The sequence below is a fragment of the Tauraco erythrolophus genome, chromosome 10, assembly GCF_009769465.1.
Source record: "Tauraco erythrolophus isolate bTauEry1 chromosome 10, bTauEry1.pri, whole genome shotgun sequence".
Taxonomy (NCBI): Eukaryota; Metazoa; Chordata; class Aves; order Musophagiformes; family Musophagidae; genus Tauraco; species Tauraco erythrolophus.
This window is the reverse complement of record NC_141474.1, coordinates 22,688,861-22,707,219: the sequence shown is the minus strand read 5'-3', so window position 1 is coordinate 22,707,219 and position 18,359 is coordinate 22,688,861. Positions and strand designations below refer to the sequence as shown.

The 18,359-nt window shown below is 36.7% G+C and overlaps 1 protein-coding gene across 1 annotated transcript in view; it reads right to left on the bottom strand.

Annotated features, from left to right (window-relative positions):
- Positions 1-18,359, bottom strand: part of PIGK (phosphatidylinositol glycan anchor biosynthesis class K) — a 68,930-nt gene that overhangs the window by 13,570 nt on the left and 37,001 nt on the right. Inside the window, exon 10 of the mRNA XM_086617379.1 lies at positions 10,132-10,207. Within this exon, the coding sequence (XP_086473505.1) occupies positions 10,132-10,207 (76 nt within the window). The remainder of the gene's footprint in view (positions 1-10,131; positions 10,208-18,359) is intronic.

Genomic DNA, 18,359 nt, shown 5'->3' with positions numbered 1-18,359 from the left:
ACTTTTCCAATGTTTGAAGGAACAGCAAATAAATGGGACCCAGTGCAGACAAATCTAAAGAATCCTAAGAATCCAGGCTTATAAATGACAAATGCAAATGAATGCAGACCAGTGTATCACAAAAAAATCTCATGGAAGCAAAGAACGATGAAAAAAGTGAATTACATGCTTAATAGAGGACTACAATGTTGAGAGTGAAAATAGCTGGAGAGGTAATTTTAGCAAAAAAGCTCTGACATTAGCCAAGCTTATTATGACCACAAAGGAGAACAGAGAGTCTCAAATCACAGAACTCACTTAAAAATAACCTCCTTACATTTGCAGAGACAGCAGCAATTCTAATATCAGCTGCCCAAAACAAAGTGAGATAACTATTGATATTGTATCTACAGCTTTATTCACACGATGTTAGCAACTGAGACCCCTGGGACACATACATATTGCTTCTTCAATAACAGCTGTGATATTGTGCATACTTTTCGTAATCATGCACTAACATGCCGTAATTGTCCTCCTCATTTACATTCCCCCTATAATTAAAATATTTTGATTAAACATCTACCAGCCTCTACTGACTTCGTTTTTCTAGTCATCCTTCCTGATTTCAATATAGCCACAAAGAAGGGAGAATATAAATAAAGTATCTACGTACTTTGTGCAGAAAGTCAGAAGAGATTAACGTAACAGTCTTTTAAGGCCTTAGTCTACAAATCGGGCTCTCTCACTGTTAACCCTGTTCTGATTTTCGCCAACATGCTACGTGAAGCTTACTTTAAGATGTAAGCATTTTTGAACCTGTCTCTTTCTGTAAAGCTCTAAGCATAGCTACAGCACAACAGAAACCGTAACCACAGTCTTAAAATCACAGTTGTGAGCAGGTTGTGATGTGCACAACAGAAGCAGATCATGGCACAATCAAGTCCAAAGCCAAAATAAAGACATAGACAGATCAATAGTGCATATTGAAAGGTTGGTGCGTATAGGATCTTCAAACACGACTGATTCAGCTGGGAAAAAAGCACAAATCCTTTTTTTTGAATATAGGAAATATAATAATTTTTAGAGTTCATGGTCATACAGCTATTACCACCCTTCAAATGCAGTTTTTTGAAGTCCAGATGAGTAAACCACAAAGATCTACAGCACTCTAAAAAGCTGACACGTTACAGTCACTTCCTGAACCTCTTCCTTCATTTTACATTTTAGATAGTGCTTATTAAAAATAAACAATTACAGGAATTACCTCTTAAAGAAGCTGCAAATCCAACATGGCACCTCTAACAGTTATAGCTACTATGGAGCTGAGGTATCTTTCCATATATTTTTTAACAGTACATCTGACAATTCTATATGCTGGTGGGTATGAAACTGATGTCTCATAGTCCATGAAATAGATGACGCTACATTCATGTATAATGCCTCATATAACCAGTATTCTGAAGGGCAAACTGAGTGCTCCCATGACATTCACAAAAGCCTTAAATTTATTTCCATTTCAACTTTTCAGAGTAACAGTTATTTTCACTCTCTCTCACCTGCTTTTGAGAAAGATAAACAAAATTTTTCAGGGAATATACATACACTTTATCAATTTTGGCTGATACTACTTATTCTAGTTGGCTTTAGAAATTCGGCAGTCACACACCAAGCAGGGCTGAAAAACACCTTTTTGTTTTGTTTTGTTTTTAAAGCAGTACTTTTCAGCTTAATGAGCACAGGACTCCAACAGGAACGGAGGAAGGGTGGAGTATGGTCACTTGAGGGGCTGCCCCTCGTTAAATTACTCCAAGCTGCCTGTCAAACTGATCTCCCACCCTGTGCCAAAGAAGAATGAAGATACAATGCCAATTTTTAAAAGTAAGAGCTTTCATAGGTCAGGGAAAGAGGAAAAAAGACACGACTTCAGAAAACCAAACAGTTCAGTGCTATACTTCTTTGTCTAAACTACAGGATCTGTACAGCCTAAAAATGGTCATTTTGAAAACAATGCATCAGTTGCACCCATTTCTGCTATTGCATCTCTCTGAAGAGGTGGCTATCTTTGAGGGAGAACATGGTCTTGGGGTTACCATCACCTTGCCAGGTGCCACTTCTGAGAAGAAGTGATAAATTCACATTCCAAGACACCCACACAAGCTAATAATGTACATGCACATCAAACAGCGTATTTCGATAACTGCTCAACTAACTGTTCTTAACAGAGCTGTGTAATAGGGAAAAAGAGATGATTATTGTTTTTTAAAATATACTTCGGTTTCATTTTTAAAAAAACGCAAGGACCAGACATAAAGTTACATGGTTTAATGCATAAACAGGGAAGAAAGGATCGACCATGCACGCAACATTTCTGGCAAGAAAAAGCTACTATACCCCATCTCCAATGTCTCTGGGAAGCTGGAACAGACCATGGCAAAATTTCCCCTTCTTGGCTTACAGAAAACGTTCAGTGTGGTGCTTCTAGCAGGAAATAGTTAAATACAAGAACCCCACAACTGACTGTTCATGTTCCTCATGCAAGATACCTTTCAATGCATTTAGTTATTCAATCCATTGTATTCACTATAATTGAAGAATACTATATTCAGTTCCCCTGTAATGCTTGGTCAGTGACAAAAAACACTTCTTTTCTGACTCTACCAGGCATTGTTGCGTGCAGACAAAAGAAGAGCTTCCCATGCATGAATATTTCGGTAGTCTATCCTTTCAGAAATGAAGTTCCTCATAATTACTGCTAAATTTTTAAGATTTGGGAGGCAGCGTTTGAAAAAAAAATAATTCTAAGATACTATCTCTATTGTATCTGGAAGACTAGGAGAAAAGCTTCCATCTATTATTTCAACTTAAAGAGACAAAGAAGCAGAACCTTCCCTGTGGTTGAGAAACAGTAAAATAATGATTTTGGATAGGCAGAGAGCAAACACCCACAACAGTCCTTTAACAGCAAGATGGAAGAGGAGAGACTGCTTTACTAGGTCTCTGCTTCCAGGGGGAAGGTTTCCTCATGCTCTGATGAAAAACATAAAAAAACAAAAGCAGCTGTGCCTCATCTGTAAAAACAGATCATCGCTAATTTATGCTAACTCCACATCGTTGTATTCTGTTATCAGAAAGATCTAATGAGAAAGACAACAGCAAATAAAGAAAATATAGTTCAAATCTTTCACAAAAATACGCTATGCTATATACAGAAATATGCCCTGTTTCTGGAACGTTATGACTTTGTTTATGAGATTTCATTAGGCTAGCATGCTACTTAATTTCTGAGTAAGAAAATAAGAGAGATAACTTATTCTTTGTGTGGACTATGGGCTTACATATGAAGGTCCTGAATACCATCAGTGACTGTACAGTAGTTCACTAGATGAAAAAATGCCTGAAGAATGTTTCTGGTTTAACATTTTGCCAGTAAAAGATCCGTACCAGTGATGACCAAGTCTAGAACGTGTTTCGTGGTTTCTCGGAGTGAGTCAGAGAAACAGGGGACTATTCCATTCTTAATTTATTATTTATAGAAAACAGTACTATCAAAATAATTAAGCACTCATTCTCTTGATTTAAAGGTACACATTGCATACATTACGTGACTCATACACACAGCAAGACTGCTACTCAATTTTTTTCATCAACTTAATATTAGAAGAAATATTAGAGAGTGAGCTTCAAAGCATCTATAACGCACCATGTAGCACACAGTGTTGGCAAGAGTATCTTTGCTGCTCTACGACATACTTGGTTTGGTGGCTGGCAAAACCATGCAGTAATAGCTTCTCACAGAAACTTTGTTTTGCTCCTTTTTTAAGTACAGAGTTTTCTTCTAGGTAGCATTCAATTTAAAGGAAGCAAAAAAAAATTACATAATCTCTAACTTATGCAAGAGTGAGAGAAATTAAATTCACATATTGTATATAATCTCTGGAAAGAAGCAAGTTCTTATTTACTGGATAACATCCAGTCATTATTTCACTTGAGACCACTTCCATTAGAGTTATAAAATGCAGGCAAACCACCTCTAGGTTACACAATTCACAAACATATGTTTAATACAGAAAAGGAATTGAAAAAAAAAAAATCTTGGCAAAACACATTAATTTCTAACTCCTATACACCTCAAGTGCCCTAGATGAAGAAAGGCTAGTTCAGCAAGACGTGTACTGCAGACCTGGGTTTAGTTCTGCAGTTGAATATAGTCAGAATACCTGAGCCCCAAAAAGGACTTTAGGTCAGCTGCTGAGGAAGAGGATGTTGACAGATTTCCATAACATGCATCAGGAACAGCTTTTCTCACCTCTAGTCTGGAACAGACAGATATGAACACTGCCAAAATAGGCTACTGTTCTCCATACACTCCAAAGCGTTCACAAGGTAAGTAAGGTGACAGTAAGGTGACAACACTGTCTTCAGTATGTTGCTCAGAACTGCAAAAGTAAAATCTGACCAGGCAGGTGTCCTAGTGCAAGGTGACATGCCACAAACCTTTTGGTTGGGTAGCCATGTAACGTATTTTGTTAAAAAACAATTGAATTCTAAAGTGAAAGCACTTTCTAATCTTGGATATAAAAAACTCAATTTTCAATAATCCTGAAAAAATTCAGTTCTGACAAAGAAAAATATTCCTGAAAAGACCTATGTCTGCGCTAACAGGTGCAGCAAAATTTGGACCTTTTGGTGAAAGGTCATATTTTATATCTTTGACATCATCCATCTGAATACTATGACCAGAGTGTTAAAAAGCAAGCTATGCTTTGAAGTTATTTTCAACACAGCTACAGGAACAGATTTTCAGAGAATGTATAAATAGCCATGTCTAAAACTTTACACATCCAACCTGACACATCTAAGTATCGCAAGTTGCATTTGAACCTCTTCGTCTGTAAAGACAAAGTAAAATGCATGATTCACTTATCAAAGTACTTCAAGACTTTTAATAAGTTATTATCCATACACCAAAATTACTGTCTGCATCAAAAAAAAATCCCAAAGTCTGGGCTATTGCTGTGCTATTAAACATCTTGCACAGTTGACCAAAGTTCTGAACACCACTAATGTTTTATAAAAAAACACAAACAGGAATCAAGACCCTACCATCAGAACAGAGGTAGACTGAGTGCAAGAGGCCTCCCTTGAAATGTAACAAGTACCACAGGGCAGCTATACGGTGAGGGGGAAGGCACCAGCGCAATCCCTGAATTTTAAAGTTATACTTTCAAGGCTCTATCAGCATGTGATGGGTTAATTTTCATATCGAGGATTTCACTAAAGATTGTAAGCACATAAAACCACTTTAATTTAATGTTTGTGAAAACATTTAAGTCTGAGAGCTAAAATTGTTGTGTTATAGATAATCAAAAAATATTCAAAAAATCTATACAGCATGGTGTGTTCTATTTTCTTAATACTGTTTCAACAATTTCTGTCAAATGCTGCTAAAGAAAACCTCTCTCAATTAAATCAGCGTGAAACAGAAATAACATCAACAAATGCAATAAACTAACACTCTTCTACTATGTGAGAATGAGGTCCCAAAAATGAATAAAAACTAATCTTCAAAGCAAAAAGATTTTACTGGGGGGGAGGGCAAACTTGTTACTGAAGCACAGAAATTATGGAAACAAAGACCTTCTTGCAAGACTTAATATAGAATTGCAACTCTTCAGTCATCTTTGATGACCACCAGTCTGTCCATCTATAACTCTAGAGATCCCTCTCCCATCTTCTTTCTTAAATTTCTTATTTAATTTCCCTTACTGTGGACTACTGTCAATACTGTCAAACTAGACTGGATGTGGCAACCCACTAATGTCCTTTGAGTCTACACTCAGCAAAGCTAACTGCTCACGAGTTGCTCAGCTAGAACCTGGAAGAGAGACACATGTTTACTCAACAGGTTTAGCATCATCTCCCAGTAATCTCCTGAGATTACAGAAGGCATTTTCCCCTAAGGCTTCTACAGAGAGGCTACAGAAATGCACTAGTTAAAAACTCTACAAAACAAATAAACTTAACACATACCTCCAAAAGAAACTCAATCTAATTTAATTAGAAATTATATCTAACATTCCTCCCTGTGTTCCCCTACATGAGAAAACACCTAGATTTTAAAGTAAACGTGCAACTGTAAACCACGTCAAATTTTAAATAAATTGTGCAATCATCACTATGGGCTAGAAGTTAGTTTCTTGAAATACTGTTTTCATAGCACATGAATTTATCTGCTTAATATTTTACAATGGATTAAAATAAGTATGCAAGTTGATTGTGGTATGAACTCGCTCCTTCATTTTGTTTTCAATTATAACATCATCAGGAGATCTAGCATTTATCCACTGAAATGTGCCTTTCATCAATAAAACATTCTTCCATCAGTAAGACACCTGTAACAACTTAAGTCTCTTCAACCCTAAATCCCAGTTAGGCAAACTATATTAACACATAGTGACATTCAGAGCATGAGCACTGGCACTGCAGTTAGCTACTTTTATTAAAATACCTTGCTGAATTGGAACGCCAGCAATGAGTATCTTTTGTGATAAATGAAAACAATCTTCGCAAATGCAGTTTCCCTGTTCTTTCACCAGATCTGTTTCAACTAAAGACAAGTGTAAAACTAAAGTTATCTCTCCTTTTTCTCGTTTTTTTTGGCCTTCCTATTCATAAACGTACTCTAAGTAGCAGCACTGTATGCATGGCTGTACACAAAGAACCTCATTAAAAAAGGCTGTCTTATGTGATTATTCCTCTGAAAGCTTAACTTTTGCCATTTTAGAAGTTTATATTAATGACTGAATTCTTTTACCAAGCACTAGTGGTTTTTTACTTCCGTTAAAAGCAGATGTTTTTCCTTTTTGTTTTTGAAAACAAAGAAAGCTATTTTATTTCCAAGTGTCTGATTTTGGTTTGTGTCTAGAAACTAGTGGCTTAAATGTTAGTATCCATTTTCATTCTGCTATTCATTTTCATTTCTTCACATTTGTCTTTAATTAACCATGGTCTAATGCATTAAATGTAACGCATTTCCGAGAATTGGAACAGTGAACTTTACAGGGTTGTTGTTTTTATTTTTTTTTTCATACTGCTATAAGAATAAATAATTACTAGCACCATAAAGTTTAAGATCAATCCCTAAATCAGATTCTGGGTCTCCTTTCATTAAATAGGTTAGGATGTACCAAGTCTGAAACTTTGTTGGGGAATAATCAGATTAGAAATCAAAAGGTAATTTCTGTTCATTAGTGTATTATTTTTTTAAATACCAGAGATTAAATACTGAAGGGAATGTTAGAAATCACATGTAAATGCCCAAGAAAAACACATAAGACTTTTAGTAGTGTTCAGGAAAATAAATATACAGTGAAATTTAGATAGAATTAGTGGCTATGTTGGCTACTAACTATAATTAAAATATACTTTGGCATTATACTGGTTTAGGATACCCGTCTACCATTGTGTAGTTTTAATGTATGTTTATGCTATAAATAGACATTACTTATACCTTTATTTCTGCCTAGAGGTAAACAAACATGGGTCAACATGAGAGAAATCTTGCATGTGATACAGAACCAACAATAAAGGCCCACACAGCGATCACCCATTTGGATAAAGTGTCACAGATTAACACCACAAATCCTAGTCACTGTTTTACTCACATTATTTTTTATTTCTTATAATCTTTTTTTTTCTTAAATTAAAAAAAAATTTGTCCCTATAAACTCAACACGGCCCTTGCACTACGTGTCCCAACTGTCGTAGGTCCCTCAGAAACGATGCATTATAATCTTTGCAGCATTAATTCGCCAGGACACTGCTGCAGAGTATGCTGAGCTGATCACAACTGCTAGAGGCTCAGAAAGGGCACCACCATCACACAAAACCAGGGCATGATGCCCAACGCCCTGACACGATAGCTAAACAACGGTCACTTTACAGTGTTTCTCTATAGCAAAGACATTTGCAGGTATGTTGAGTCTCTTTTGCTGCTTTGTGTGGACCACAGCTCTATACTACTAGTAAATTTGTTATAACAAACAGATAAAAGTACACAAAAAACAGATTTTTGCCTTTCCACAGTGCAATGTTCTATTGCAGTATAACACACAGTAGCCAAATGAACCCTCCGTGGTTATTACCCACCTAATGTTGTAAAAATACTACTATGACATTTCATCTGGTCAACCATCTTAAAGGTTAATTCTGTTTCCTGTTTGAGATTTTCCTCTAGGTGAGCCATCCCATGCAGTTTCTATTTACTGATTCTAAACAACCCCCAAACTGTTTCATTGCTCACTCTCACTGTTAAGAACATATTGACTGGCTGCCTGCTCTGCTGTTTAATTCATTTACACTGAGAGTCAGGCATGAAGACAGAATTTTAAATGTGACATTTGCAGGCTGTTGGGTCATTTGAAGCTCTGACAACACCAGGGAGTTCCTGACATACAAACTGCTCCTGATTTCCAATCTTCCATGTTCTGAACACATCAGAGATTCTTCCCGGAGGTGCAGATTTCAGCCAAAAGTTTTAAAATCCCTTGTGTTTACATCTCACAGAAAAGACCTGTACACTTTAAAGTTTTAAAATAAAGTTTATGTTTCCTTCAAAGCAAAACCAGCACTGCCTGCAGTGTGCGACTCAACTGCTTAAAAACACCAACTGAAAAAGCTATTGCAGATCTTTCTGAATAATAATTAATATTAATACGATATTGTAAGCAACTTTGACATTTAGTGGACTTTTATTTGTTCCTGTTGATCTTTAGGCATTCAAAACTCGCTCTGTCTGAAACCATGGCTTTATCTAACATTGTCTAGCTGGCTTATTGCTACCCTGATCAACATCGAGTCTCAGTTTTCAGGTTGAAAGTTTTCCTTATCTCAAGGCAGGGAAAGGACTGTGTCATTTTGTCTCCCACGATGAACTGTCATAATCTTCCCCAACTTTCAGTTGATTTTTTCAGAGTACACCTGATCACTCAAAAGATTCCATACTGCCAAGGTATCATTAGGAAAACAGTAATCTGACCTATTCAGCCCTGACTTAGGAGAACTATAGTCACCCATCTCTGAAGCAGGACTCTCATCTACAAAATTTAAAAAAATTTTTTTTTTTTTTTCAGAAAATTCTAAAGGACTGCAACAGAGTAGGGGTCTCTGCTTTCTTTAAAGCATCACCAAGAAGGGAGATGTTAAGTCTCTATACTCATATTTTACAGCATATCACAAGTTTTAGGTATGTTATTTGGCCATAGGTGTTTCCACAAAGTAGGCAGAGCCCACTGTGACTAACAGCAAAGAATGAGAAGACATGTGAAAGCAGGCTGGGCAATCTATCAGCAAGACGGACTGAAAATCACACCTTGAACTTTGAGAAAAGAGTAAGCAGGGGGTATAAAATCTTCTGTATAGAAAAGATCTCTTCCTTCTCCTTGCCATAAATTGGGGAAAAAAAACCAAATGCAACATGCTATAATAAAAACTGTAGCCTGCTTTTCAATCCCAGCTCAGATATCGACATCATCACTCATTTATTTACCTAAACCAATGGGAGAGCATTGATATTAAAGAAAGACAGAGTCAGAAACCACAATCTAGGTAAAATCTCAATCTCTGTTTTTTTTTATCATGCAAAACAAACAACAAAAAAACCCTACCAAACAAAAAACCCTGTGCAAAGCAGAAAGTATGACGACACTGCTATAGTTAGAAATAGAAATAGTGCTAACACCTCATTCAGAACTGTATTGGGGGGGAGATCATTCTCCCTACTCAACTTGCATGACAATTATTTCACAATAATGATTCCATACTTTGGCTGCTTTTTCAGGAGAGGGAATATGAGTTAGGTCAAGATGTAAATTCAAAGAAATTAATGGATTTTTTTTTTCCTTTTATGTCAGTAGACACAACAATTTTAACAGCAACCTCTGAAGTGTCAACTGTGTCATACAGTAAGTATCTTTTCATTGCTGTACTCAGACTAAGACTTTCATAATTTAATAGCTGTCATCTGAACAAGAGTCTGTTGGTTTTACATACTTCCAGCATGAGGACATTGATTCTGTATGACCTAGAAAAGCATTTTAAGTACTACCGATGTTGTTTACTCTCAAAGAAAATCATTAAAATAGAAAGACATACCTGGTGTATTATCTGAGCTACAGGAAGTTGTTCAGCATATTTTAGTGGTTCTGTTGCCAACTCATCCTTTGGAAATCTGGGAAGAAATGAAGTTAACATTTATCAAAGTTAGTACATTTACCAAGTTAAATTGCTGAAATTTAAGAGTTTTGAGTACATTACCTCTAAAAAAGTGTAGTGTCTGGGAGATTATTTTGCTTAAGATGAAGAAAAAGTGTATTTTAAGACCTTAATTGACTATATTTCTTACAAAGTTGAGTGAAAGAATACATTTATAATAAATAAATATGTGTAACATAGTGGATTTCTTCCCTGACCAAAGTACATAAACCACAAATTTAGCAGCAGAAACCTAAGAAAACCTTTAAATTTAGTTTTAGGCAAAGTGCCAGCGAAAGCTGGACTGAAATCCCCACAGAAAGTCTTACGCATTTACAGAGCAGATTCAGCACTGTTAACAATACCAGCTTCTTCACTCAATTCTGCCAACATAATTCAAATATGAGCATCTCAAAAGGCAAGAGGGATTATTCACCATTTCCCAATTTTTTGCTGCAAGTGCACATCAGTGCTCAGCTGTGGTAGAAGTTCAACACTACAAACATTTGTGCCTTTGCCAGCACAGTAGTGTGTATTACTGTTTTTAAAAAAGCCAAAGAACTAGCTTGAACAAAAAGAGTAGAATATTTCACAAAGAAAATGCATCATATCCCTTTAACCTTCAAATAAACTGTAGTTGCAACTGAAAATTCAGAATCCATAAGCAGTCTCCTAAAAGAATATTTAAATGATAGTAAATTAATATGAAAGCATGTTTTAAAGCCTTCAATCATACTGCTTTCATCTACTGGAACTGCACAGCATGTGCTACAATTTCAAAGCATCATTCAAGGTTTTCATCAGTCATTCCTCAATCTTTCTGAAGACTTCTGAATATAGGAGTTTGAGTAATATGACAAGAAATGAAGGGGGGGGGGGGGGGGGGGGGGGGGGGAAGATCCCTACAAAAACAAGGTCTTTCTCTGAAGTTAAAGCAGAATTACTTTCAGACAAAAACTGTGGCCAAGATGTTATTTTCCAGGTACAAATTACTACCTTGTACCATTCTAGTCAAAAATGATACATGCTTGCTGGGTTAATTTACCTGCTGACCGGCTTCCAGGTAAGAGCCAGAAACTACAGGCCTAGACTCTGCACTGGGAGTCAACCGGCTGTGGTAAAAGAGAGGACAATAAACGCACGTCTCTTCCTTTTCCATTTCTGAATTTCTGTTACAGTTTGAAATGCTTTTAAGCTCCAAATAAGAGCCTCAATACTCAGAAATTCGTAATGAACAGAGTATGAGGAAGCATGAAAGTCTTTCTGTGTAAGAAATTTAAAAGCAGAGAATGAAAGAAACATGGCTATACTTCCAAGATCATAGTGACAGCCCATCTAGAAGAAAAATTAAGTAAGCAAGTCCTGAACTACTGAAGCTGTTCTACTGAAAGAGCTCATTTACTTACATGGGTTTTAGAGTTTTTGGAATATTATGGCAATGATGAAATTGTACTTGCAACACGAAATATACTGCTGTTACTGTCCCGCACAACCATCAGAGCCTAGAGTGCGCTCAGCAGCTCCGCTGCGGTGCGCAGAAGGAACCTTTCTACTCTTTGCCTTTCTGCTTTCTACCTTTTGTGGAGTCCTGACTGGCAAACATGCTGCTGGGTATTAAGCTGCCCACAATCAGTGTGAAGTTGAGATTAATTCTGTTCTACTGGGAGCCTGTTGGTGGACACCACACCTTGATTTATGGATACCAGTCACAAACTCATTTCTTAGTCATAGTTCTAGATATGAAACTACTGTACACAGAACAAAATATTCATCGATAACTTGAACACTTATCTCTACAGTCTTTACCGGGACACTGCAAATCTGGAAAATAAAACCCAGTATCTCAAATCCCAAAATTAAATATTTGAAGCTGCAAGTAACAGCTAAAATTACTACAAACTGAATGTTAGCAGGCAAGAAAAATAATGCTGGCAATGTTTTCTGTCTAGACAGAATCAGTATTCCCTTGCATAGTCAAACACTTTTCTCGTCAATTGCAGAAAAAAATACCTTTCTTCAAATGTGAAAAGATTAAAAGGATAAAGAAAAATTATCAAGATAATTTTGAGCCTTAGGAAGCTTTACTAAAAAAATAGAGAGAGGAGAATAGTATAAACATGTATTTTAAAGTAATTAAATTGAAATTAGGCTGATACATCAAGAAAGAATTTTTTTTGTTTGTTTTTCTAATTTACTTTCTAAAAAAATATCAAGTCAATTGAATTACACTGCATTTTATATATATAAATTATATAGATTAGATAGGTGCACATTGCAATATATATACATACACGTCTGCATATATATACACTCATATTATACTATGTATACACATATGCACACAGGTATTTTGGAAGAACAGTTCAGAACTGTTCTCTAAATTTTTTTGTTTCAATGCCATGAACTTCTTGCATATACACTCAATGATGTACTAGCTGTCAAGTCTACAACATAGTTTTGATTCTTCTCTCCTGCAGATAAGCCTCCTCAACTAGATGAGCGTGTATCTCAATCTTTTATATTAAACTGCATAAATTAAAGCATGGAAGCTCAAAACTCGTGACAAAAAAGCTGTATGAAATATTACCCAAGTATATTCTCTACCCGGAGTAAGTCATTAACTTGAGCTAGCAGGTATGATAAAGCAGTGTATCAACAAACTTTGGGCATTTGAGGTTACTAAATAAAATGCAGGACACAGTAAACAATTTTTTCAAATTTGACAATAATAGTGTAGTCTTCATTAATATGATGCTGCAGTGCTATCATCTAAAGCCAGCACATGGCACTTTGTCCAGTGAAAGAACATACCACCTCCTCCTAGTACCATACGCTCAGATCTGTCTCACAAAAATTAACTTTGAGAAGGACATGCGGATTATTGAGCCAATCTAGAACATCAACAAGTTCTTAACTGACCACGACTGATTTACTTTTTTTTCCCCCTACATTTGTAAGCATACATACAGCTTCACAAAGGTTTTTGTGAAAGCTTTATTCCTAGCTCTCGTCTCTTTTTTTATCAACTATCAGAGTACTTCTACGGTTATTCTCATCTGCTTCTACTCATGGCTCTGACCAAGCGTTATTATATTCCCTGTTCATAGCTATTGACACATTAGAAATTAAACTCATCTAATACTAATGACATTCTTTTTAGCTAAAAAAAGGGAATTACCCTAAGAAGTTATGTTGTATTTTAAGCCAAAAAAAAGGCAAAAATTTCATGAGAAAATTACAGTTTTTGCTGATTTTTCATTCTAATTTTCCTATCAACTGATGATACCTACGACAGAAATTGAACTTTATGACAGAGGTACCTTCAAGGCCTCAGTTTTCAAGTACTTACATACAGTCATTTTAGAAAGAGGTTCACAGTGCTTCAAAATGTGCAGTATGCTAAGTTCTACCAGTATAACTGTGTCAGTTAGCTATACCACTTTGAGTATTCATTTTAACAGATATAAGCAATAGAAACTCCTTTGAAGAGAATTATATTACTATGAAGACTCTATAGATCTCGTTTTCACATCCTAAAGCCAGCACGTTTACTGGTCTAAACGTTTGTGTAACAGGTATAAGGCAACTTCCTCTAAACTTCTTTTTGCTTCTTTTGTCTTACCAATGAAACCCTGTGCAGTCCTTCCTTCTAACAAAGGTGGAATCTGGATGCTGCAACAAGAAATTGCTCCCCTATAAGCAGCACAGAGGATGAAACACTGCATACGAAAGGCTTCTATGAAACAGCATCCATTCTGAAAGCTCCAAGAGCAGGAGTAGAGTCAAGACTTGTCTGTCCTGAGAAAAGGCCAGAAACAGTTACTGGTGCCTAAAATATTCTGCAAGTGGGCACAGAGGCTGTATTTTAAATAGTATTTAAAATAAGAACAGGGACAGCTCGCTGCCAGCAAGATCAAGCAACGTGATGTAGCTCACAACTACATGGTTGAATTCTCTCCCCTGAAGTGGAGGTTGCATCCAAAACTGGCTACTAGAGGCACATGTTATGCACTGAGCCACATGCAAACATTGTCCAGGAGAGCGCTTGGCTGGCAGAAGCCAAAATCATATCAGGGACCATGCTAACAATTAAACGTCACATAGGACTGCAGTACCTCAGTCTGTCTAATGTACAAGCACAGAACCAGCCTCATAATTCTGTCTTCAAGAAAATTACGTCAGTTAGCTTGGGCAGTTTTCCAAGTGAATCAAAGAAAAGCCAGAATCAGGGTAGTACCTCCAGTACTGAGGAGAAAGAAACTTGCTGCAAAACTGCCACTTCATTTTACATTAACCCCAAGATCAGTAACCCACTAACACTGGGTCTTCTAGACTGGCAGAACTGCCCGTAAAAGGCAAATCCTCTTCTAAAAACTGTAAGGGATAGGAAGGTCATGACTAGAGAGTAGAAGAAGGTCAACACAGAAGAGGATGTTCTACTTCCTCCTCTTTTGCAGGGCGGAGGAAGAGAACAGTCCAGGAGAAAGATCATCTCCATTACAATCATCTTGACCTTGCCTTTCCCTTTCACAGAGGGACGCAAGTAAATTGGTTACTACTCTCCTTCCAGAGATAATTTCCAGATGCCTAGGGTGGCATTCACTTTTGCTCAAAATCAGCTATGTCAGGGGTGGAGGGGAAATCTCAGTTGATGGAATTTGTGCTTAAATCACATGTAGCAATTTGAGGAGGCAATTTCACAAAATCAGTTGGCCTCACTGTTTAGTTAATTTATATTTGACGCTTAAATCTTCATAAAATTAAAGGTTAATTTGTTATAATACAAATTTCTTTGTATGTTTAATTTCTTTTGAAGCAATTCCATTACAACAACAAAAGTAATTTTTCATGAACTAATTTTCCAGTAAGAAATGGTCCTTTCCATCTCAATTGAGCATGACAGCAGAGTGCTGCCAACAGTGCCAAAGCAAGCTAACACAGTGGCATATCAGCATATAGAGCATCATGCCTGACAGCTGGTAATGCAAAGCATAAGGAGATTTTGATTTTCAGGGAGAAGACTAGAAAGAAAAACAAAATCAGAAGAGAAGTGGGAAGCAGTAAGAGGTAACAGAAGAGGAGGATCTTGAAAAATTCAATTTAAAAGTTATTTTTATACTGCCACTGAGACTGCTCTTAGATGAAGGAAAGTAAGCATGAAACAGAAACTGTGGAAAGTGAATCTAAATCCAGTAAAACATGTCAAGATATTTAGTAAAAAATCTTATTTGTTATTTGTATTTTCATGCGTGCTCCTATGGGAAAAATCCTGGGAGAGTCAACACGTGCTAAAGAAGAATAAATCCCTAGCATCAAGAGGTGGCACGTTTTGCCACAAATGCTAATCCAGCCTACGGTCTGCTACACAGAATAGCTGCAGTGGCTTTAGGGCAGAGATAAAACGTATCTCATGCAAGTATTACAAAAATACAGGAAAAAAAGAGCAGCATGTGATCACTAACTGGTTTGCCCATGCAGAAGTGGCTGTTAAGACATTTCAAGAGACAGAAAAGTCTAGGTAACAGGACAAACCATAAAACATGGCTCTCTGGGCAAATCTAAACATTCATTAATTATATGAGGTAACAGGACTAAGGCCAAGATTTCTTCCTTCCTATACAGTCTCTAGATTTGATGGTTTGGACAGCTCACGCTTTCTTTCCTGCATACGGCCCATGCACAGGTAATATTGCACCTCTTTGAAACTGTTGTTCCTTGATGGTAAGTCCTAATATATAACCACCTCTCATGGAAGCTACACAAAATCAAAGTCAGAGTATGAACAGGGTAAAGAAGACAGTATCAGAGACACGAACGTATTATGGAAAAAAGGGTTTGGGGATTACCTTTTTTATTTGCTGCAGATGTACAAGATTCACACTGCTCCTAATGTGCAGTCTGGTTTGTTTGACAGGTGACTTCTGAATAGTATGAATGAAAATACTGGAACGGACTGTCCCACTTCTAGAAGTGGCATGAAAGCAGAAATACTGCAACTGATTGAACAGTCAGTATGACCAAAGGATGCAAACGACACAGCAGTGGCTTAAATCAGACACCCCAGACTGAAAGGTTGGAATTCTTAATCTAAACCTGTGTATAGCACTGATAGCTTTATTGACTGTAAATACATGAGCACACTTGCATCTGGTGATAAAAAGAAAACAAAATGCCAGAGCTTTATACACCACATCAGAAAAAGTTATTAGGTTTCCTATTAAAGAGAGACTGAAATGGGCTAAGTCAGGTTTGAGTGAATAGTTTTTAAAATTGGCCATTGAGAAATTTATCTACCGTATCCATACTACAGAAGATTAAGAATTAGACCTTGGATTAACGCCAGCTACTTGATCTATCTGCTAAATTGTAACTTCACACATATTTAAGAATAGGGTATGTTTAAACAACAGAAGCACTAGTGCACATGGAAAATGCCAGTGCTTGAAAAGATGAAATCATGGTTAACTCTGCTCTTCCCCAAAAAGTGTGCTAACCAATTCTTTTCTTATCTTTTTAAGGGAATGTATGATTTGCCTATAAGCGTTTTCTATCACAAAGAAGAGAAACTAACTCTTAATTACTCCAGGGAACTTTCTCACATTTCCTTCATGGCATCAGTTTCTTCAGTTAAAGGGTCAAAGTGTCAAAACAAATCTTTCAGCTACTTAAGAAAGTGTTCAGTGCATGCCACCACCTTTGCTCAGGTGAGTGTGGATGTCCCCCTCTAAAAACCTGATACACCTAATAATGCAAACAATTTCATTCACTACCATAGAACTGAGTTTTGGTAAGTTGGACAGCTGGCAGCTTACCTTGGGCGACCTTGTGGGACTGTCTAGCAGAATGCTAATGTGCATTTTGCAGTTCACTGCTGTGGAGTCTGAGAGTCACGTCTTTGAATGGGCCATTAGTGCACTTTCAAAGACGAGGAGAGGAGGAAGCTATATCTACAATGGAAACATGCAGGCATTTCACAAGTACAGCCAAGCATACCAAGATTCTTTGGTCCACGAATGTTGTGACCTCCACGTCATGATGCTTGCAGAATCTAATACAGCAGGTGGCATACTATTAAAGATGACTTAAAAAGAGGATTGCACACAAAAAAGGAACAGTACAATATGGAGATAAAGGAAAAAATAAATTGAAGTCTAAAAATTACCTTCGATGCAACGAAAAACTAAATCAACATTAGACACAATCAGATTTATAATTATCTGAAGAAAGAAGCAATGGACTCGCACTGAAAAGAAAAAATATTTCACTTCAATGTGCTGGCCTTTTCAGAGAGATATTCCTGTAGAATAAAGCAGCAAAGCATCTTATGGTTTAGAAATGCAGAATACTTTCTGTAATCTATTCATTTCTTCTCAAATAAACATGAAAGATTTTGACCCAAACTAGTCATATAGACTTATGCCTGGAGATTAAAAAACACCTTAAGTCTCTGGATGCACAGTGATTCCTGTTGGACCTGACCATAAACAGGTCTGCTGGTGTTCCTACAGTCTGCCGGACACATTGAGTTATACTCTGTTGCTTCATAAGCTGAATAGAACTAGACTGTAACAAATGTTTTCTCTACCTTTCTGTGATCCACACATGATTTCTTATCTAAAGAATTTCAGATTTTGTCGAGCCAAATATTCTTAACTATTCCAAGATCCTAAAAAGAGGTAACAGAAGTCTGTAGTGTGTTTTAACACAGGTTGACCAGTATTGTCTCACTGCTCTTTTCTAGCCAATGACTTTTGCCAAAATATGTTTAGTTGCTGAAGGGAGTCTCTGTTCTTCCTACTCCTATTTTTATACTTAGGCAAGACACAGGAAAGGAATTAAAGAGAATATTAGCTTAAGTAAGCAGAACTGACTTTGCCGCTACTGGAAAACACATGACCTGTAGGCCTTCATTTTGTTATCTCAAATATTCCACGTTTTAGGTAAATTAGAAAAATCTCTTTTGAATTAATTTAAACTTCAACATGATAATGCTGCTGAAGCACAAAATGTTAATCAAAAACTGGAGATAAAAAGACCAGCTAAGTCTCTCCTCTATCATTGAAAATCACCATTTGACTCCACGGCTAAAAGTAGGCACTCATTGCTTAACGTTAATTCATTCTCACAGC